This window comes from Colletotrichum spaethianum, assembly GCF_022836535.1.
Source record: "Colletotrichum spaethianum MAFF 239500 DNA, contig05, whole genome shotgun sequence".
NCBI lineage: Eukaryota > Fungi > Ascomycota > Sordariomycetes > Glomerellales > Glomerellaceae > Colletotrichum > Colletotrichum spaethianum.
Window position 1 is genome coordinate 957454 of NW_026054775.1, and position 21350 is coordinate 978803.

At 55.5% G+C, this 21350-nt stretch overlaps 8 protein-coding genes and 1 non-coding gene across 9 annotated transcripts; 3 read left to right on the top strand and 6 right to left on the bottom strand.

The window, feature by feature from the left end:
* Positions 1-174: 174 nt before the first annotated feature.
* ColSpa_02809 (putative aspartic-type endopeptidase opsB) lies at positions 175-1727 on the bottom strand (the record flags this gene model as incomplete). Its single annotated transcript, XM_049269021.1, has 2 exons — positions 175-1059; positions 1116-1727. The coding sequence occupies 2 exons, from the start codon at positions 1725-1727 to the stop codon at positions 175-177; spliced, it is 1497 nt and encodes a 498-aa protein (XP_049124978.1).
* A 1485-nt stretch (positions 1728-3212) lies between these two features.
* Positions 3213-3734, bottom strand: ColSpa_02810 (molybdopterin synthase catalytic subunit; the record flags this gene model as incomplete). The annotated part of the gene is made up of 1 exon (XM_049269022.1): positions 3213-3734. One exon carries the CDS (start codon positions 3732-3734, stop codon positions 3213-3215), a length of 522 nt encoding a protein of 173 aa, XP_049124979.1.
* Positions 3242-3357, top strand: ColSpa_rRNA_010. Its single transcript, XR_007414241.1, has one exon. It is a non-coding gene; the product is annotated as a 5S ribosomal RNA (ribosomal RNA).
* An 883-nt stretch (positions 3735-4617) lies between the features above and the next one.
* On the top strand, positions 4618-7284 carry ColSpa_02811 (putative RNA-binding protein; the record flags this gene model as incomplete). Its single annotated transcript, XM_049269023.1, is given in 5 exon segments — positions 4618-4643; positions 4703-5289; positions 5340-5612; positions 5670-7137; positions 7149-7284. 5 exon segments carry the CDS (start codon positions 4618-4620, stop codon positions 7282-7284), a joined length of 2490 nt encoding a protein of 829 aa, XP_049124980.1.
* Positions 7285-7569: 285 nt separating this feature from the next.
* Positions 7570-10299, bottom strand: ColSpa_02812 (choline kinase; the record flags this gene model as incomplete). The annotated part of the gene is made up of 3 exons (XM_049269024.1): positions 7570-8373; positions 8441-9909; positions 10197-10299. The coding sequence occupies 3 exons, from the start codon at positions 10297-10299 to the stop codon at positions 7570-7572; spliced, it is 2376 nt and encodes a 791-aa protein (XP_049124981.1).
* Positions 10300-12041: 1742 nt separating this feature from the next.
* ColSpa_02813 (uncharacterized protein) lies at positions 12042-13237 on the bottom strand (the record flags this gene model as incomplete). Its single annotated transcript, XM_049269025.1, is given in 3 exon segments — positions 12042-12834; positions 12888-13181; positions 13200-13237. The coding sequence occupies 3 exon segments, from the start codon at positions 13235-13237 to the stop codon at positions 12042-12044; spliced, it is 1125 nt and encodes a 374-aa protein (XP_049124982.1).
* A 1155-nt stretch (positions 13238-14392) lies between these two features.
* ColSpa_02814 (protein SCO1, mitochondrial) lies at positions 14393-15376 on the bottom strand (the record flags this gene model as incomplete). Its single annotated transcript, XM_049269026.1, has 3 exons — positions 14393-14824; positions 14886-15095; positions 15167-15376. The coding sequence occupies 3 exons, from the start codon at positions 15374-15376 to the stop codon at positions 14393-14395; spliced, it is 852 nt and encodes a 283-aa protein (XP_049124983.1).
* Positions 15377-16065: 689 nt separating this feature from the next.
* Positions 16066-17306, top strand: ColSpa_02815 (Set1 complex component swd1; the record flags this gene model as incomplete). The annotated part of the gene is made up of 2 exons (XM_049269027.1): positions 16066-16681; positions 16738-17306. 2 exons carry the CDS (start codon positions 16066-16068, stop codon positions 17304-17306), a joined length of 1185 nt encoding a protein of 394 aa, XP_049124984.1.
* A 956-nt stretch (positions 17307-18262) lies between these two features.
* Positions 18263-19448, bottom strand: ColSpa_02816 (uncharacterized protein; the record flags this gene model as incomplete). The annotated part of the gene is made up of 2 exons (XM_049269028.1): positions 18263-18636; positions 18713-19448. The coding sequence occupies 2 exons, from the start codon at positions 19446-19448 to the stop codon at positions 18263-18265; spliced, it is 1110 nt and encodes a 369-aa protein (XP_049124985.1).
* Between the last annotated feature and the right edge of the window lie 1902 nt (positions 19449-21350).

Genomic DNA, 21350 nt, shown 5'->3' on the forward strand with positions numbered 1-21350 from the left:
CAGCGGGACGGACCCAGGTCTACAGCCACCTCAAGTTTGAACGGAACAATACTATTAGGACTATATGACGAAGTCCCTGCGATCGGACAGGATGCTTTCCAAAACTCCTTGCAATGCGGATACCTGCTGAAGAACCAACATCTCTGGCGCACCAAAGTAGATTATCGATGAAAGTCAACCCACCAGAAGCATTACGCCCGCAATGGCGAACACAGACATTACCAACATAACTATGGATCCATCGGACCGCGAAGACATCGCACCTTGATGAGACGCAGCATTCGCCGACTCGCTCGGGGTAGGCGTCACAGGGGCCGTCGTAATCGTATCCAGACGAGTAACGCTCTCGCCGGCTGTCCGTGTCGGAGCTGGTGTTGTGGTCTGGCTTGCCACGCCCGTAACAGTTGGCAAGACAGTCCCGTTGGCGCGGAGCTCAATGATATTGGACCGGCTCGAGTTAAGATTCGACTGTGCGATGCCAACTTGCCGGTTGGTTTCGTCGTATACCACGTACGCGCTCCGCAAAAAGGTGTCGCCCAGGATGGCGAACTTGTCGCTCGTCACATCGAAGACGGCGTTATTCTGGATCCCGAACATGCAGGGTTTGTCAAAGGGGGTGAGGCCTTCGAGCTGGTCCATGATGGGATTGAGGTTATCCAGGACCATCTCCTCCAATGCGACTCGGATCTTGACGCCAGTAAGCTCGAAGTCGATGTAGTGGCCTTCGCCCATGGCTCCTCCCCATTTGCAGTCGATGAACCCATATCCTGCATCAATGACGCCATATTTCGCCCAGATGGATTTGGTGAGATTTTCTGGCAGCAGACACACGGTGGAGCCGGAATCGAGAACAGCCGCGGCATTGAAGGAATCTGCAGCCATTTCCACTGCTTTCCCGTCAGGGGTTTCGATCGCAAGTCCGGTCAGAGCTACGCTGTAGCTAGTGATGTTGCCCGAGTGGTAGTCTTTGACGAGCGGAAGCGTGGTGAGCTTTCCAATGTACTTTTCCGTGTCGACGCCTCCAAAAAGCACAGTGCCTTCGGACGCCGATAGGTCATTCTGTAATGTACGATTAGTGAGGATCCTGCTGGTACGGGCAAGGCTGGTATCCATACTAGCCAAATGCTGTAGGCTTTCCGGCCTATCTGGCCTTGCGTGACCATGTTGTCGAGGATTGTGGGATATTGACGCCGCGTTGCCACATTCTCGGAGAAACCCAAGCCCATCAAGCCCGAACTCTTGACGGTCTGAATAGCCAATCCCATCTGCTGGTCCTTGATTGTTTTCCCATCGAAGCTGATAACATCCTGGATGTAGTCTCCCTGGATATTCTTTCCGTCCAGGTACGTGATGTCAAACCCATTAGTACTCACGAGCTTATAAGTGGAACTCTCGCTCGAGTTGAAAGTCGCGGTGCAGCCCGTCTGATACTGGCGCTGCAAAGAACGGCTGTTACATAAGTCGGCCTGCTTGTCGACGACCCACGTATCGCTGCTGCCCGTGTCGATATGCATCAGCGCCTTCTGGCCCGGTGTGCCCACTTTCACCTCAGAATAGTAGCCGCCGCCGGTGATGTTATTGAGGGCCGCGAGGTCGAGGGTCTCGCGGCGCGTGATCTGCACCAGGTCCAGGGGGAACTGGACTCGGTGGAAGCTGGCCGAGACGACTTTTTGTGAGGCGCCCCCTTCCACCAGCGCCAGGAGGGCGAACGTCGCGAACAACTTCATCACAGACAACAGTCAGTGCCTCTTGGTCACGACCTGATGTTTGCCGCTATGTGATGTTTGGGTAGCTGGTCCCTGTAGCTACTCCACCCCCGCAGGAAGCTCGTGATGCGGAGAAGCTCACAGTTGGAGACGCAGAAACCCGCATACAAGACCGCTTCAACAGCAGTGGGTAGCACATGAACCGCGGAAGTTCAACGTGGAAGAAGAAAGCAAGGGCGCCGTATCGCCCAGACATCAGGGTCGGGATCGCACGTCTTTTCTGTCTTCACAACACCTGACTTGCATTTCAGCCGTAATTATGGGGTAGCGTCCCGTCCTTGGCGCCCAGCAGTCCTATTTGGACCGTTGAAGCTAGCCTGCCGAAATGGTTGCGCCACTTGAAAGGGCCTCTTTGCCGACATTGGAGACAATGTTGACGGTGTCAGCCCCGAGATGGTTAGCGAAGGCACGACACATTCATGCGGTACCTCAAGCTTCTCTTGGCCGTGGGCGCACCTAACAAGTGACAATCGGCTTGAATTTGGCAGTGCTCGTTCGAGATGCCGAGCCGGGCATACTCGGTACCGCTTTAACAAAGGGAGGGAAAGCGAACATCATGATGGACAATGAGATGCAAGTGATGTCACTTCAGCACAAGGCATTTCGAATGCTGGCCAAATCTCAGGGGCTGCATTATTTGCCTATTGCAAAGTTGCAAGGGAGGAGGAATAGACATTGGGGAACGAAGGGCAAATAGCTGTCAATGGAGCTTACTGCCTTGGCGCTGGTAGTATGCTAGTTAAATGTCCCATCCCAGAATGTCAATGCCATTCCTAACCCTTGCGGTTCGTGTTGTGACAGGTCCAACCCTGGCGTTGTTTTTCCCAATCTGGATATTACAGCATTTTCAACCATCTACATGTTATCGTGATGGTAAGGATTGTAGAGGAATGAGGCGTAGATTGGCAACACGCAATCTTCGGATCGATTTCAACATTTGTGTTGATACTACATGATACCGGGGTTCAGCCATCTAACTCTGGTCTGCTTGAACCCGACGTTCCCAGCGTCGTATGACTTGTAGGCGAACCAAGATTTGGCAGGCCCAAGCGATTTTAGTACCTCATTCTTGTCTCGTCTTGAGCCAGCACTTCCCAGGATACCGGAACTCGGCGCCTGCCCATTTCCTGATCCCCATCTGCACATTGCACGAAGCTCGGTCTGTTGACACAGACCGGGCTTCGAGGTCTTTCAACGTAGATTTGGCCTTGCCAAACTGCTTGGGGCAGTCTCCAGCAGACCTCGTCGATGACAACGATAGTAGAGTCGCAATTGGTAACCCGTTCAAGAATGCACCCACATACTGACTCAAATGAACCATACCAGAGCCTCCTCTCTAGCGTGTTAGTATGTGATTCAAGACCGACAGTTGATTAGAATGGGCGAACCATTTGGATTCTTTGTACCTAAGAAGGAATATTCTTTGTACCTAAGAAGGAATCGATATTATGTCTGAGGCTGTTCTCCCGCCTTCTTGTCCGTGTCGGCCACTTTCTGCCCCGCGATGCCATCTCGGTTCGCTCTCCACACACCGTCTTCGCCGTGAAACTCCTCCCGCTTCCAAACCTCGACTTTAGCTTTGCACTCTTCCAAGGCCTCTTCACCAGCCCTCCAAGCTGCTTGCCTGTGCGGTGATGAGACGGCAATCAGAATGCTCTCCTCTCCAATAGGTACTGTGCCGAGACGGTGGATCATGGCAACTCCCTTCAGGCCGTGCTTCTCGAGGATGCTCTTGGCAATGGAGAGCATCGTGCGCAGGGCGAGTGGGGTGTACGCGCTGTACTGCAGCTCTTTGACGGGTTTGTCGCCAAAGCTATCGCGCGTTGTGCCGGAGAAGAGGACGATGGCTCCGGCCTGTGGTGAGCGGACTCGGTTCATGATGGACGCGGCGTCGAGGAGATCATAGGTGAGAGCAACGTAGCAGGCGCCCTCTGAGGACTCCCATGGCCCGCGGTCTTGTGATTCCATTGCGTGGTCTGGCTTGGTGGGCTGAATGTAGGTGATGCTGAAAGTATGTTTCCTTCCTGCGAATAGTGACTTGACGATTGTGTCACTGGTTCGACAACGAGGGTCCGCTGCCCGCTAAGAACAGAACTGCGGGGTTCGAGGTTCAGTAAGGCCTACAAAGTGTGCTTCTGACAAGTACCTGGAAGCACAAGAGAGTGATCACAGCTATGGATACTTTCGAACTGCATTCCTCAAGTAATTCAATGCTTGATCAGCTAACCCGACTTCACTCAGCTGCTGTTACTAAGTCCATCCCTCCATCCGCTTGCTTGGCTTGTGTTACTCCAGAAAGACTGAGTAATGGCGGAGGGAGATACCTACATGTCTGAAAAGGTAGGTGCAGGGGCACAGACCAGTCGCTATCGCCAACCTGACTGAATCGGCGGCCCTGCGTGACTAAGCAAAGGAGATAAGGTAAGGCGACATGGCGGCACACGGCAGCCTGCCCGGCGAGCCCAGCAAGTGGATCGTCCCTTCTTCAACCTCACCCTCCGGCAAACTGAGGCCGGCCATCCTTGTTCCACCAATACCGAATTGAAGCAAAAGGCACGGTCACGCCGCTTGCCTCTGGAGGTCAGCGCCGCGCGCCTCGCCTCGTTTCTTTTCCTGTCTTGGTTCTTACCGAAACGAACAAAAACTCTACCCGTATTCCATACGAAATCCGCGCACCTACACACCCCTTCCTGCGATCCGCGATCATGTACGAGGACACCCATCGTGTGACGGAGAGGGGACCTTACGATCGACGAAGATCCCCTCCGCGAGATCACAACCAGCATCATTCACACAACGACACCTATCGGACGCGGCAGGGTAAAGAGACTAAGCTGAGCCTGCGGAGGACATGACCATCTGCAGAACGTCTGGCTGGTTTGAGCTTCTGCTAACTTCCCCACGGGACGACGAGACGCCTCTAGGTCTCCCCCCAGGAACAACCTCGAGCTGTCCTACGACGACGACAACTACGCCGCCGAGGACACCCGCCATCGTGACGCCGATCGCGGTCGGGATCGCGACTGGGATCGTGACAGGGCAGAGTACCGCGCCAGAGACTACGACCGCTACTATCATGGACCGGCGCGTGAGGCCTACCAGCCACGTTCTGGATCGAGAGATCAAGGCGGTAGTGGGGATGACTATATGGATCGCCGTGATGAAGACCCTCAGGTACTTCACCCACATGACGGCGACGACCGCGGATCACGTCGTTACGATCGAGGTGGCCGGGGCTACCCTCGCTCTTACTACGACGATGGCTCTCGCCGCGATGATGCCCGACGTGGTCCTGACGAGGATCTTCGTCATTTTTCCGCCTCTCCAGGTGACAGCCCAGGTCGTCATCCTCGTCGCGATCGTTCTGCATCGCCTCTTCGACAAGCTGGTGCTCCAAGTGATACTGTGATTCTCGAAGGCCTGCCAACTGGCCTGTCTTTGGAGGATGTGCGAGATTGTCTTCTTAAACAAGCCGGCCTCTCGCAATACCCAGCAGTCGACATCCGCGTTCCGTCGGGACGAGGTAAGGCGTCCAAAGTAAATCCGGACCGCAGTTGCTTATACCTACGTTAGGCCAACGTCGTGCGTTCGTGCAGTTCGAAAACGTCGAAAACGCCATAGAGTTTGTCAAAGAGAACTACCCTAAGCTGGTGCTTGACTTTGCCGGCTTGGTGGACGGCGACGCCGATGGAATGACCTCCATCTACATCCATTACGCAAGGAACCGCGATGACGCCGAGCGAGACAGTCGTGCTGGGCTCGCACCCAACTGGAACTGTCCGACGTGCGACTTTTCAAACTTCGCGACAAGGAGTCGCTGCAAAAACTGTGGTGGCCCGCCTACAGGTATGTCTTTTGAGCATTCGTCGTTGCATGTTACAGAAGTCATGCTGACCTCACCAGACCCATCGCAGTACCGGCATCTATTGACGGGCGAAAGCGATGCGGCCGATACCCCCTCGCAGATCCTGGTGTTCTTCCCTTTGGCACCCTCAGTCAACGAGGACGTGTTCTCGGCGGGTGCCGGAAAGCTCCAACTGGTGCAGAAGCCTGCAGCATCAAGGGGCTCTGGCGACCAGCCGAAGCTCAAGTCTACCGCGCCGACTGGCGACGCATCTGGCTATGGTGCAAGGCCAGGCTCGCTACATCGCACCTTTCTAATGCGAGACCAAGACACAAACGAATCATTTAATTTTGGCTTTGCTGAATTCTGGACCGTGGAGGACGCTTTGGCAGCGATGCAAAAGTTCAAGATGATGCGCGAGTTCACTATTGCCTCGAAGCCCGTGACGGTCTCGACCATTCATCTTGGCGTCTTTGTGCCAGAACTCCGGGAGGTCACTCGCGCTATCGAGCGTGTCTCATTTAACCCGCTGTTCAACCCGACCCTCCGCGTCAAATACTGGGAGCCGCATGTCTACCCTAGTCAGAGGGTGATCACCGAAGCACCACCCGGTGGTACCTCCGCGGACGGAAGCAAGACTGACGCGAACGATGAATCCAAGAAGAGCAAGAAACGCAAGGCAGATGGAAATCTGCCCTCTTCATCAACCAAGAAGTCCGTACCGATGGCTGGCCAAATGGCGTTCTGGCAGAGGCGGCATGATGAGATCCATGAAGGCAAGCGAGCCGCGGATGCGGCCACCGGTAACGACAACGGTGCCGACCAGCGTCAGTCCGAAGAGCGCGCACCGGTCAAGATTTCGCTGTCCGGCTCAAACGCAATTTCTACCGGCCCAATCAAAATCTCGCTGACGGGTGCGAGCCTATCGAGATCCCCGGCACCAACAGCGACGCCACCCAGCGAGGTTGCAATGCAATCCGGAGGCCCGACATCCGTACCCGCAACAACGACTGGCGGTGGAACTCCAGACTCGGCCTCCACGGCGGAAGCAACGGTATCGTACGTCGACCGCGAAAAGATCTGCTGCCTGATCTGTATGATGAAATACAAGACCTTGGATGACCTCAACACGCACGAGAAATCGAGGAACCACAAGAACGCCATGGCAGACGAGGACAAGGTCAAGGCCGCCAAGCCGCGACTGGCCGCTCGAGACAAGAGGATGGCGGCGGCGAAGCAGGCGGAAGAGCAGCCGAAGAACGAGGAATCGGGACCCCAGTACCGAGACCGAGCCAAGGAGCGGAGAGAGGTCTTCAACCAGCCTGCGAAACCCAAGGTTCCCGTGCAGAGCGGCAAGCCCGCACGCAAAGACGACAAGCCAGCCGCGCGCCCGCCCGCCGAGAAGACGCCGCCCCCGGCCCCGGCTCAGTCCAAGGGCGCGGGGATGCTGGCGAAGATGGGGTGGAGCACGGGTCAGGGTCTCGGCGCCAAGGGCGACGGACGCACCGAGGTGATTGCGACGCATGCGTATCAGGAAGGCGTCGGTCTCGGCGCGGAGGGGGCAACCTCGGCGACGCGGCGGAGCTGGCGCAGCGCAAGACGAAGAACAGCTATGCCGAGTACGTCAACACGGTGCAGGACAGGGCCAGGGAGCGGTACAACAAGTTGGGTTGAGCCCGTCCGCGGCAACCACGTCGGGTGGGGGAGGATTCAGGCCAGAACAGCGGGTTTTACATGGAGCGAACAATGGAAATGGTCACAGTACGAACGTAAACATGTACATAACCCTCCGTCACGTCGACGGCGATATAATACACACATGCCTTTTTGCAACAACGTCTCACATCTCATGTCCCTGCCGTGCTTTGAAACTTTGTTATGTATTTGGGACAAGATGAACAAACCGGGAGGGGGGACCCGGATGGGGGGGGGGGGTCTCATGTTATATGCCTAGGCTACTTAGAAATCCACAACCTTGAGCCGGCTCTGCACGTCCTCGGGCAGGTCCTCCTTCCTGACGATGCCCATGGTGACGCAGTCGCCGAGGAAGAAGAAGGCGCGCTCCTGGGCGTAGCTCAGGTAGTCGTACTCGTCGCCCTCGTCCTCGGCGTCGGCGGCGGCCTGGACCTCGGCCTTTGCGTCGGCGTCACCCAGGGCGGCGGCGGCCTCGTTCTGCGCCTGCTTCTCCTGCTGCTCAATCTCCTCCTGGGACTCGAAGCCGGGCACTTTGGCCTGGATGATGCCCCAGGCGACCCACTGCGCGCTGTTGATGCCGCGCCACAGGCGCGTCTCCTCGTACAGCTCCTTGACCTCGGCCTCGGTCGCCTCCTCGGCGCGGCGCTCCTCCTCCTTCCAGTGGTTCGGCGGCACGCGTGCGTCGAGCATGAACTCGACAATGGAGCTCGAGGAGCTGGTCGGGAGGAGGGCCGGGGTGGTGCTGCCGGCGGGGGCGTCGGCGGGGGCGAGGCGCGGGGTGGAGGCGCCGCCGTGGGTGAACTGCGGGCGGTGCTCGACGTAGGCCTTGAGGAAGCGGCGCTGCTCCTGGATAGTCGGGTAGCGCGCCGTGTTGCAGCGGAAGGGCAACGTCTCGTGGTGGTAGTCGTAGGCCCACTCGGTGAAGTGGTTGGCGAACTCGAGGCCGGGCACGTTGGCCGCCGCGTACTCGAAGTCGATGACGACGAGCTGCTTGTGCTCGTTGGCGGGCTGCAGCAGGGGCGACTTTTCGTCGTCTGGGCGCATGCGCAGGATGTTGCCGTATTGGGTCTGCACATCTGTCAGTCGCTTTCTTGTGCCTACACATACATAACACGGGGGGGATTGTTGCACTTACGTCGTTGTGGGCGAAGACGAGACGCTCGCGGATTCCTTGGTGGCCCTTGTAGGCGTTGAACACTAGCTCGCGGTACTTGTCGTAGAATTCCTTGAACTGATGCCACTCCACACCACAGACGTAACCGGAGCCTCGGAACACGCTGTTGCCCCTTCGCACACCCTCGTCGAGGGCCGCAATCTTCTTCTCGACGTTGCGCAGCCAGTTGTCCCAGTTCTTCAACACGGCGGGGCCTTCGTCCTTTTCACGTTCCAAGACGTCGATTCCCACGTGCAACTCACGCATGCGCTTGGCAATCTGCCTGGAGGTCTCGGGCTCGCGCAGGTCGCTGGGGGTAAGGGTGATGGAGTTGAAGTACTCCTCGAAGCGGCCGTTGGTGAAGCACCCCAGGAGTCTGGGGCCGATCTTCTTGCGCGCCAGTCGTCGGAGCACGTTGAGCTCGTTTTCACGGTCGATGAGATGCTCGAGACCGTAAATGCGCAGGAGGAGCTTTGGCGGGGGCTTCTTGCCGGACGTCTTTCCCTCGAGGTCGTCCGGGGGAGACACGACGTATACGGCGTTGGTCAGGGCTCCGCTGAGACGCTGCACTATGACGTTGTTGCCGCTATCCAAGGGGACCCGTCTCCATCCCTTGATCTTGAGGGTATGGGTCAGGCGCACGATCTCATTCTTGAACGTCGCCCAGGCCTTTTCCTTGTCGTCTGCCTTGTTGCCGAGGGTCAAGTCATCGGTGCTCTTGCCGCCGCCGCTGTAGCTGAGCGTCTTGGAGTTGTCGAGGACGGCATCGCAGGTGGGCACGACAACGTCGTCGCCAACGTAGTCGGTGTCGGAGCTCGCCGTCCTCTGAAGCAAGCTGCGCGAATGCGTCTTTCTGAGGCGGGCAGAAGGGCGTCTGCTGATCTTGGGGCTCATCTGAGGAACCGAGTTGATGCCCATAGATGCCATGCTATCCTCAATGATTTTCTGCAGCCTGTCGAACGAAACGTCGCTAGAGTCAGAATCGAGGGAGTCGGAACGAGAACGAGGTGCCGCCGGCTCTGCTGCTGCTGCTGCTGCTGCTGCTTCGGGGGCCGGCGATCGCTCCTTCTTGACCTTGGACTGCGGCGAGCGGCGACGAGGTGACGTCTTGCTCTTGCGAGCGGCCTTCTTCTTGCGCTCATGCTCCAGCCAGTCGTGGATCTGAGCGAGCAGCTTCTGGCTCTCGTAGTAGTGCTTCTGGCCATGGCGATGATGATGATGCTGCTGGGCGCCTGCGGCTGACGCTGAAGAGTCCTCGGCAGACGACTGAGGGTTCGAGGGCCCCAGGACTGGGGAGGAACGAGGCGACACGGAGCTCGTGAGGCCCATGCGGCCGCTCAGTCTCTTGGCCATGTTGGCGGCGTACTGCCTCTTGTGATGAGCCTGGTGTTCAGCAGGTGGTGCGTTGGGCGGCGGGGCGGTCTCAGCCTCAGGCTCGGCGATTTGGACGACTGCGACAGGGTTAGCAAAGGCGTGGACTTTCCAAAGTCTTGTTAAGCCCAGCGACGATACCGGTCCATCAAGTCGTGACTGTGGTATGTGGGATGAAAAGATTGGGCGAGGCGTCACTGTGCGACCAGGGGCAAGACATGCGAGCGAGTGGCCACCGCGGCTCGACTGCCATCGATGCGATCCCGTCATTCAGTTTCCGAGAAGAGGATCACACCATACCACTTGATGAGGGTGCCGGGCCTGCAGACTCGAGGTTAAGATGGGCAAGCCAAACGTGAGGACTGACCTTTGCTAGGGGCGGTGGAGGACGACGACCTGTCGTTGTCGTCGTCGGTCTTCATGGCTGACCGTAGAGGTTGACCGTTGAGCTGGGGCGACGAGGACGACATTGCGGCAACGGGAACGAGGGAAGGCGCGCGCAGAGTTTATGAGCGAGATAAAGTGTGCAGTGATATTACTCGGTGAAAATATCAGACGAGATGGCTTAGCCCTGAGGAGACCGAGAGTGGTCGTCGGTGAAGAATCGGGCGCGTGCTTCCTTGCAGTGAGGTATGAGAAGTGACAGATTGCGGTCGCGACTCGGGGGGGGGGGGGGGGGGCCAGCAGATTCCGACGATAGAAAGTCTTATCGGGGCACAGAGGGACAGACACACGCTGAGGGGCTGTCGTGGGGCAGGACGCCAGCACGGGTACAGACCCCAACTTCTTTGTGAGGGGCGATGGGGTGGGTATAGGTATTCCTTAGGCCAGGCACTTGTTGGAGAGAGAGGAGGGTTTTACAGGTGTCTTGTGAAGAGAAGGGGACGAGGGACAGCGAGAAGTACGTGCGGGAGCCGAGGAACTGGCGCGGTCGTGATGATGATGATGACGATGGAGGGACCGTTCAGATAAAGGCAGGGTTAGGTTTTTTGTTAAATTGCAAAAGCTGCAAAAGGGAAACTTGTCGTGTGGTGCGAGAGAGAAAAGGGTAAGGTAGGATTTTCCCAAAGACCCAAGGGAGCAGCAACAAGCGCGAGCAACCATGCAATACCTAGGTAGTACCAGAGTCCAGCCTGCGGGCTACCGTACTTTGGGGGTGCTGCCGCAGCAGCATGGCATGGCAGGGCATGACATGGGCAGGGAGGCTTGAACCCGAGACCCGCCATCTGCTGTCCGTCCATAGTGTCCCGTGGGCCGTTGGACCGTTTCGTTGACCGAGCCGTGGGGAACTGCACTATGTACGGAGCACAGAAGGACCGCACCGCGCATCCTGCACCGCACGGAAGGCGGTGGAGTTCACAGGTTGGCCTGGTCAGGTGCATCCTCTCTCTCTTCCTCGCGAGCCCAACTTTTGGATCCCCTGAGCTTTTAGGGGCCCCCCTCGGCCCCACGAAAGACAACCGCAGAAATTCCACCGACTTCCAGAGAAACAGTTGCACATGTCAAGTCCGAACTCGAGCAAGGGTCGCGACCGTCGTTTTCACGCTACCATTTGGGTACATGGTACACCACCTACGCCCCAACCCATGCTCCATCGGCGCCGTAGCCGTGTTTCCCCCTCCCCGAAATCCCACAATCCCACGATCGCATGCAAAACTGGAAAGTCATCCAGTTCCAGGTGACCAACGCCCGTCCAGCTCAGCCCGGAAGGAAACCGGGAAACTGGGAGGGCGACCGCCACGCAACACAAACGCAACACAATCGTAACCCGCAGCGTTCTGTGGTAGTTTGGGCATGTCTCCCACCCAAATGTGACGTCAAGGGACCCTGCCGTCCAGTCGGGAGCTCCCGACCCTGGCTTTGGCATCTTGGGGGCACTTGCATGTGACGTATGTACACGGCGGCAAACACGTTTCTGTCAGAACCAAGCCAAGATGGCTAACCAACCAACTAGGCACGCAAACCTGCCATCCTAAATAAACGTCTAAATTTCGTCCTACCGCGGCAGCCTACCGGTACTATGTCTTCGTCTCAATGTCCAATCGCGAGCCTTCCCTTGGGTTCGTGTCTAGTTCGCCCCAATCTGGCTCGTCACTTGTGGCACAGCGGCGCCGCATTGACAAACCCAGCCACTCAACCATGACAGCTACCAGTTGCAGCTCGTCGGATGATATGTCTTCTGGAATTATATGCTATGCCGACGCTGGCCTGGCTAAACCTTGGCCGGGCGTCCCTCTCTCTCCAGCGCCCACTCGACCGCCGCCTTGACATCATCCACAATCATCTTGGGCGCATGCGTAGGCGGCCCCCTTTCCTTCTTCCAGACCCCCGTCTTGACCAGCACCGACGCCCACTCCGTCTCGTCGTTGCTGTAGTCGTTGGCCCCGCGGATGTCGCTCTCTGGGTTGTCTCCCACCATGTACACCGTCTTCAACGGCGCCACCTCGCCGCCGTCGCCGCCGTTGGCCTTGCCCAGCAGCGCCCGCCGGTGCGCGTTGAGCACCCTCTCGGCGTACTGGTACGTCGTCGCAAACGGCTTGCCAAACACCGTCCTCCGTAGCTCCGCCCCGCCCGTGACCTCCTTCCACACACCCGCCACGGCCGCCTGGAACGCGCCCTGCCCGAACCGTGGCTGGTGGTACGTCGTGGGCCAGAAGAGGTCCGCGTTGGAGAAGATGAGCGGCGGCTGCCCGTCCTGCTGCCACCCGCCGTTGGGGAGCGAGGCGTTGCCGTTCTTGGGCGAGTACGTCCCCAGCAGGCCCTCGCGCGAGAGCAGCAGATCGGTGATGATCTGGATGTCGAGCGCCCAGTCGCGCGGGTCGTTGAATACAAACATGGCGTCGATCTTGAGCGCGTCCGCGTCCGACATGTTGCCCGTGTGGATCGGCTTGGGGAGGGGCTCGTGAGTCTCTGCGTAGACCGATTTCATGAGCAGCTCGAACGGGAACACGTCGGGGTGCGCGTGGATGATGTCCGCCGGCGTCACCACGTTCTTGAAGCCATATCTAACGTAGTGGTAAGTACATGACCTCTGAGGTGGTATCGAGAGTAAACGTACAGCTTCGCAATCTCGCGACACTTCTTCGCATTGGCGCCCGTTACGAAGATGGTCTTATCTCCCAGGCCTTCTGGGCCGTGCACCAGCTCCTGAAAAGGGGTATGCGACTGGACAAAGTTGTCCACCGAGAGCTCGACGCCGAGCTTCTCGCTCAGGTCCTTTACGCGGGCCGCTTCGGGCCGGCCTCCTCCGTTGGTCAACAGGATAAAAGGGATGTTGTTGTCGTTGAGGTAGCGGAGGGCTTCGGCGGCACCGGGGATGGGCTTCGCCACATGCAACAGAACGCCGTCAATGCTGCCTCTGGTTAGTCACAGCTCTTGGGTCTTATGCCCGGTTCTTAAAATTGGCATCGTGGGCCGTCGACTCCATCAGAGGCATATACATGGTTATCAGGGACTTGACTCACTCAAAGGCAAATGCAAATGACGGGGCCTCGCCCGCCTCGAAAACGCGCTTCTTGGTGCTAAAACATCGCTGCGGTCCTGCAGCCCTGGGAGCCTGCCAGCACTCCAATCTCGACAGGCTAGCTCTATTCAGAGCCGCGAAACCACTTTCATGACGGCCAACACCGGCAGTCGCGAGCCAGAACGGAGCGTGTGCTCTCGGAGTGGTGAGCGGCCTCGAAAGCCGCCCAAGGCCCGTAGCTCTTCCTGCCTGTCTCATCCTGTTTATCCTAGCTTGTAATCAATAGCATGCAGCGCCACGCATGTTAGAATTGACGGGACTGAAATGAGCGGTGGTGTCTCTCGAAAAAGACGGAGAAAGTGAGAGAAGGAGGTTGATGAATCAGCGTTGAGGTGGAATCGCACGGATACACTTGCTGGAGAGCTGAGTCGGTTGAGGCACTGAGAGCTCCCCGCCATCCCCTGCCCATGACCCCCCTGCCCACCAACCCCACTCGCTAATTTTAGCGGCGAAGCTCGTACCGGCGGCTGTTGCAGATGACGGCCGTGGCGGGGGGGGGGGGGGGGGGGGGGGGGGTTCTTGAGCTTCAGTGCAACGGCTTAAAACCAGACAGCTTGAAAAGGGATTTTGGAAACAAAGACTACGTCGCAATTTAGATGGATTGAGTTTTGCTGCCGTCCGAACGTTGTTTGTTTCCTAATTGAAAACTTTCCCGGTACGTTTTGGCGGTGTTGTCCAAGACAAGATAGGTTCACTTAACTCCATATTAACAAGGGGACGAGTTGAGGACTCCTAAAGTGCCTGAAAAACAATAGAAGCTGGCTTGGCACCTTTTACAATCCTCCATCATATTCGCAATATCGACGTCGTCTTGTAGGACTTTCAACTTGGCGCGTCGGGCCATAACATCTTGTAGACGCTGGGTTCGATGCCCCTCAAAGATGTTGGGAAGTTCAACAGGTGTGTGTACAATGATATTACAGTGTGATTGAGTGGTCTCGGAGCCGATTGCTCAAAGGTCTATCCCATGGACAGCTGGTGGTACATATTACACAAACCAACACATCTCCCTGCACCGTCTTCTTCTTCGTCGACTACCCTTAGTCCTTCTTCCATCCACCCTCCCAGTCGTTCATGTGGTCCAAGATGATCTTGGCCGCCGCCGACGGGGAGTGCTGGCGTCCCAGCGCCTCGACGAAGTCGCCCTCGGGGTCCATCAGGTAAAAGTATATGCTGTGGTCAACCAAGTAGTCCTGGCCGGGCTTGACGTGCTGCGGCGTGCTGAAGTAGACGCGGTACAGCTTGCACATGGCCTTGATCTCGTCGTAGGTGCCCGTCAGACCAATGAACTTGGGGTGGAACTCGGAGAGGTACTCCTTGATCACCGCGGGGTTGTCGCGCTCCGGGTCGCAGGTGATAAAGATGGGGAGGATCGAACCGGGCCGCTTCTGCTCGACGAGGTCGTACATCTGCGCCATCTTGTCGAGCTCGTCGGGGCAGATATCGGGGCAGTGCGTAAAGCCAAAGTAGACCTGTCGTTACCTGTTAGAATCGCGACTGTTGTATACGTCTGCGCCTGACACTACAACGTACCAGTGCGTAGCGACCTTTCATGTCCTCGCTTGTGAACTTGTTTCCGTTTTGGTCAATCAACTCGAATGGTCCTCCAACCTTGGGCCGGCCCATGCCCTTGGTAGCCTCTGCGATGCGCTTGCGCTCCATGCGCTGCTTCTCGTATTCAAAGTACCATGTCAGGCCGACACCAGTAGCGACGAACAAAACACCGGCCTTCCATGAGAAGGGCTGTTTTCAAATCCAGTCAGCACATTCGCTTCCAAAACCGACGCTTTTTCAAGCAATGATAGTTCCCTTACCCCCGCTCTGTATCTGCTCTTTGCCTCCTCTACTGTCTTGTATGTCTTTGTCCTCCTCTGCGCTGGAGAGGGTCTCGTCTGGAACATGTTCGGCACGGCAGTCGGCCGGGTCTGCTTAGGAATCGCTGCTTGGGAGATGCATCGCCGGCATTGTGTCGATGACGTGGAGGAAATGGACTTCCACAGAAGCCTCGAAGTTGTGTGCGACATGGCTGCTGCAATTGAGGATGTTGAGCTGCAGTTTTCCAGGGGGGAAAATTGGCCGGGACGACTGGAGGTCTTAGTCGTCACTCAATATCGTAAGATCCAGAAAAGCTCTCGGTGAGCTTGGGCCTCCTTCAAAAATTCGAGGTGTCGGAAGAACAGTTGTTGCGGCATAGCTAGCTGACACCCTCTTCACCTGGACACACCGAGAGCTCTTCACCGAGGGAACTATGGGTCTCGTCGATGCTGGGACTTCACTGCTCAACTTCACAACCTCAAACACCCCTGCACATGGACAAGAAAGTCACTCCTACACATTTCTTCATCAAAGGAACTTACCGTCTTTCACATTTCTTTGGATATAAAAGCTTCAAAGCCACTTACAGTATCATTGTTGAAAGCCAACGTTGGAAAGCATGGATTCAGACGTGGAGTCCAAGGTGAAAGGGGACGAGGGCCGGCAGGACAAGGAGGATCACGAAATGGCAGATGCACCTGTCCACGATGCGCCTGATTCTCAAGCCGCACCTCAAGCCGCTTTTCCAAGCCAAACAGCCTCAAAATCGGTTCCTCCTTCCTCAGATTCAGATATTGTCCCACCCTCAACCCAGACATCAACAAATCCACCTTTGCCAACAACCAACCCTAGCAATACCGTCCTAGAAACGACAGAGAAGCCTCCTGAACCGCAAAAGATGGGTCCTAAGAAGAAGGGCACCGCTGCAATTAAGAAGGCGCCCAAGCGACCCAAGGGCAGCGGCGGCGGTTCCAAAGTCAGCAAGCCAAGAAAGCAGGCCGACGCCACTTCTACAACCAACCATCAAGAAGAGTTGGGCGGTTCTGACGAGGAATCCGACAACGGACCGTATTGCATCTGTCGCGGCCCCGATGACCACCGCTTCATGATCTCGTGCGACGTCTGCGAGGACTGGTTCCATGGGGAGTGCATTAATATTGCCAAGGACGTAGGCGAGAACCTTATCGAGCGCTTCGTCTGCCCCAACTGCACCGACATCGAGAGGAATGTCGTCAGCCTTTTCAAAAAGATTTGCTCGTACGGAAAATGCGTCAAGGCGGCGCGCCTCTACGGTGACGGTGAGAAGAGCGCCTTCTGCTCCGACGAGCACAAGCAGTTGTGGTGGGAGAAGGCCATCGCTTCGCTGCCGAAGAAGTCCTCGAATAAGAACACCCAAGACGGGCTGGTGCAAGAGGAGCTCATGGGTCTCTTGAACAGCAATCTCGCTGGCGTCGATCCGGACGATGGCCAGTGGAAGGTCCAAACCCGCCCATTCGCCCCGCCGGCTACTGGAGGTATGTGAAGCTTGCACCTACATGCGTTGAATGACGAAACTAACCTGCTACCGCAGCTGAAAGCCCCGAGGCCAAGAGTAAGACTCTCACGCCCGGAGTTCTGACTGAGGAGGAAGTGAACATCCTCAAAGCCTCTGCCGCCGAGCGCTACAAGATGGGCGAGGAGGTCGTCCTCTGCCAGAAGATGCTGCAGCTCCTCGACTGGGCCAACGACCGGCGCAAGTCCCTCATCACATCCAAACACTTCGATGACGCCGCGTGCGGCTACGACTACCGCCTCGACCAGGTTGGTGTCGTCGGCCCTTTCGCGAACTGGCTCAACTCGGACGAGGCCAAGGAGATCTTTAAGGCGGGCAACCTTGACGTCGGCAGCCAGCTGAGTGGCGACGACAAGAACATCTGCGACAAGAAGCGCTGCAAGGCGCACCAGGGCTGGTTCTCGATCCACACTAGAGATGTGCGATACCAGATGAAGCTGCTTGCCATGGATGCGAACAAGAAGCTCGACAAGGAGCGGTTGATTAAGCAGTCGGCGGCGGAGCGGAAACTGAGGAAGGAGGCGGAGAATAACTACGTCCAGACTGTTCTTCCCGATGGCACTCTCGGCCCGCCCAATGCTGCGTGAGGGTTCTTGGGTCGATAAAATTTGTGTTTTCATGGCGACGGTAACCTAGGCGTTTTGAGGGAGATTCAGGAATAGTGACTGGCTTGAGTTTGGCTTTGACTTATTCGCCAACAAGCATGAGCTTTGCACACGGTGTCGGCTTTACTTTCATAATGCCGGATGACGAAAAGTTATCTATAGTCCGGACACCACCTTAGGCGGTATGCGACCAAAGAAATAATGAGGAACATCCTCTGATCACACCTCGTTCCTTTGGCCTAATTTGTTTTCTGATGCATGTCCCCTCTGGTAGTTGTTACCTAGGGTAGAAATCGTGTTTGTCCTTGAGAGTTTTACAGCTCTCGGACGCATTTCTCTTTGGCCTCATCCGCCCCTTTAGCAACCTCAGTGCCATGAATCCAAACCCTGATATTTTTGAGATACAGGCATTGGATGTTGGTGACATTATTAAACACGCAAGTATGAAACTGGAGCTTGCCCCCAGTCTCATTGTTATCTCAAGTTCTCAAGTTCTCGTAATCTAGCTTCGAGCAAAACCTCTCTCTCAGACCAGCAAAGTACCACTTCGATGCCATTTGCATCCTCAACCCGCGCGCAACTTCGTCTTTGCATGTCAACGTGACTCATCTGGTCTAGACCAAGCTGGCAGACCGGCCTTCCTGTCTCTTCTCGCCTTTAAAAACCTGTGAAACCCGCTGAAAATGTGTTTTGCCTCATGCAGCAGTCTTATGGCAAGCAGTGTAAGGATAACCGCTTCGAAATAAAGCACCACGAAGAAGACAAAGAAAATCGCGGCCAAAAACGCCATCGTAAAGGCCACTGTGACGACCCACCTTGGCGCGATCTTGTATGCGACAGCTGATAAATCGAATCTGGTCTTGAAATCGTGCACTTCTTCTGTCTGCTAAATAGAATGATGGGCGATTGATCAGTCCAAAGTGCTCTTACTAGATAGGTCAGGGGGGATTGTCTCTTACTCCGGATTCCATTTGCAGCGTGTTGACTCTGCTCGGCGGCGTGGTGTTGCTGGTCAGTTCCAAGACCTCGAGCACCGGCGATGGTTGGCGATTGACTGTAGACGGGCCCATGTTGCGCATGGTGTCGCCTGTCAGCCGTCTCGAGAGCCCGCTGGACATCATAACTTCGGCTGCCGTCTGGTGACTCCCTTCGACCCCAGTGGGCTGTGTGTTTGGGGGAGAGATACGTTCATCCGTAGTTACTGGGTAACTCGTTCCTACCACGGCGGATGTAGGTTCGTTCGCTACAGAATTTGTACGGGATGCGTGATTTACATCTTCCATGCTCTTCTTGGCGGATTCTGTCGAAACACCTGACACCGAGAGTATTAGCAGCCCAACTCATGCCGATTGAAGGGAGGGGCAAACCGGTTACAGAACCATACGTACCGTTAGCCTCCATTATAGTAAGGAAGAAGCCGAACAAAAGGACCAGAGGTAGAACCTGGCCAAACTTGGGCTCTAAAAGCGCCTTGTAGTTAACACCTTCAGTAACGACATTGATTATCAGAGCATTCATTGCAAATATTGTGAAGCCGAGATTTAAAATAATGGTGATAATCAGTGACTGCCAAATGTCGTCAATCATGGCCGAAGCGATAATGGGAGCCGTGATCCGAAACGGGAGTTTCGGAGAACTCTGGAGGAGGATGTTGTGCCTCCTCGTATACTCGTGACGGATACTCAGCGTCTCGCGCAGAGCCCAATATTCCAGGTCACTTGTCGATTCGGCGCCCCTGTGTACCACAATCACTAACCAGTGTACCAAAGTATGAGTCCGTGGAAACTCGGAGCGGGCGGCACGGAGCTGCGACGTGGCACTGCGGAAACCGGATGCAAACCACCAGGAGAGAGCGAGCCACACAGAGATGATGTACGGGTCAGCGGACGATTCATATCGTATCGCGCAACCAATGACGGTTTCCCGCTCGGTGTTTCCGTTAATTCGGAGGAGTAGTTCGGTACCCAGGATAAAGCACAGGAGAAGGGCCATGACGACGATGCGCACTCTGGCTTGCGTCCTGTGTTCCTCAAAATAAGACCCGAGGGCCACGAGAGAGTCCATGTGTACTCCGTAGGTAAGAAGCGCGAGCGAAGAGCCTATGCTAAACGATAGATACGACATGGTGCATATTTGTACGTAAATGGCAATTAGAATCCCGATGCTCGTACTAGCAATTGGTCGCTCAGCCCGAGGAGCAGTTGCCGGTATTTTGTTTTTCGATTAAAATCCAATGCCGAGTGTTTCCGTTTTAGTTTTTCCAGTAATTTCTCATCAATTCGCATATACTGATCATCCTCAAACGCACGAGAAGTGTAAGCCAAGAAGATGATGAAATGTGACGCCAGCACCGGAATGACGAAAGATAGGAAGACCTTGCCATGCGTTAGCAGATTCTTAACCGGGCTTTCCAGGAGTTTATTTCTTACCCCGAATCCCATTATATCAGCATCGGTAGGGTCGTCCATTCCCTTATCACAGTCTGTCTTCATGTTGCAAATGAACACCATTTTTCAGCGTATAGATATTGCCTTGCTGTGAGGTGAAAGTTGGTAACTCCATTCTGATGTGCGTGTGGGATGCCTTGCATACATAAGCACCGAAGCGCCGATGGCAAGCCTTCTTCCAAGCTCTTTTGGACGCACTATCGGGTTCGAACATGTTACTTGGGAGCAGGGTCTGACTATTGGTTGCATGGGGGACTGACGCGCGCCAAGCTCGGGATTCTGTATCGGTCCTCATGCAGTCTGCATCAGCATACGATCTCCGAAGATGGCCACTTCGCGGTCTCAATAAGGCTAGCTCGGCAACCTGTGTTCACTTCTTCGAAGCAGACTATTGAACCTCCTGGTTTTATTCGCAGTTGATAGTGTAGCATTCTCGGTGGCTCGAAAGCCTTGCCTTCCACCTGACGCACCCCCATACTTGGCTGCTCAAGGCTCGCACCACCTGCAAGGCAACCAATAGGCAGCATGCGTGCTGCAAAACCAGCTTGGTCATGCATTATGAAGCGCCTCAAGAACCAAATCCCTGGTACTGTATGCTCGCCAGTTATCTGCGATGCGCTTAAAACGAGGGGTGGACATGAAGGAAATAAGAGCGGTAGATGCAGTAGGAAAGATGATAGAAGTATATGATCTTGCGGCTGGCCCGACTTCCGCGTCCTCAAGATAGAGCTTGTGGGCCTCTCCAAATGTTATTTTTACCAGAATATCTGTTTCAAGAGTCTTACAATTATCCCACGTGTTTGCATAGTTATCCTAGGGACAGAACACGGTACGCATTCTCTCACTCCGTGTTGAAAGAGCCTCTCATGCAATTTTTACTCCTTAATTCCGCCGCTTGCTCGGCTTGAAAATATGAGGCGAACATACTTCTGATAACACTGTAGGATATCTTCATTTAACGTGCTTATTGACGGCAATTTTGTGTTGAAAATTTCTATCGCGTTTTTCACCTTCGAGGTCTTCAAATTATTTTTAAAAGTTCACATTTTCCCCCTCCCAAAAGTTGAATGTTTTATCCCACTTTGATTCTCAAAGTGTTTATTCATTCCAATTCTCAAGTTCTAAAACTCTATAGAAGGTGCTGCTCCCTATGGCATCGTCCAAGTGACGGGCCATCTATCAATAAAGACATCCACGTATCTGACAAGCTCAAACTCTCATCTCCAAATTTGACCACCAAAGGTTCTGTTGTAGTGGCTTTTGAAGGTTGTTCAGTTGGTAAATCGCTTTGAGGGGCAGCAGAATCGATGCACCGCTCCTCAAAAGCCAAGCTGCCATCCCACGGAATAGGGGTATCAAGCTGATTACCAGTCGAGCCACTCTTACATCCACTACTTATCCCCATAGCGGCAGCCTCAGTTTCAGCAGACCAGCTACTGAAATCCAGATCGGGAGGGTAAAAAAGCCCCAGGTCAAAGGATCCGCCGAGGATGTCTGAAGGTTGTGATCTTTCTGATGAGTTGAACAGTTGTTTGAGAACATCCGGGGAGATTTCGCTTGACAGGTCCTTTTCTGGTAC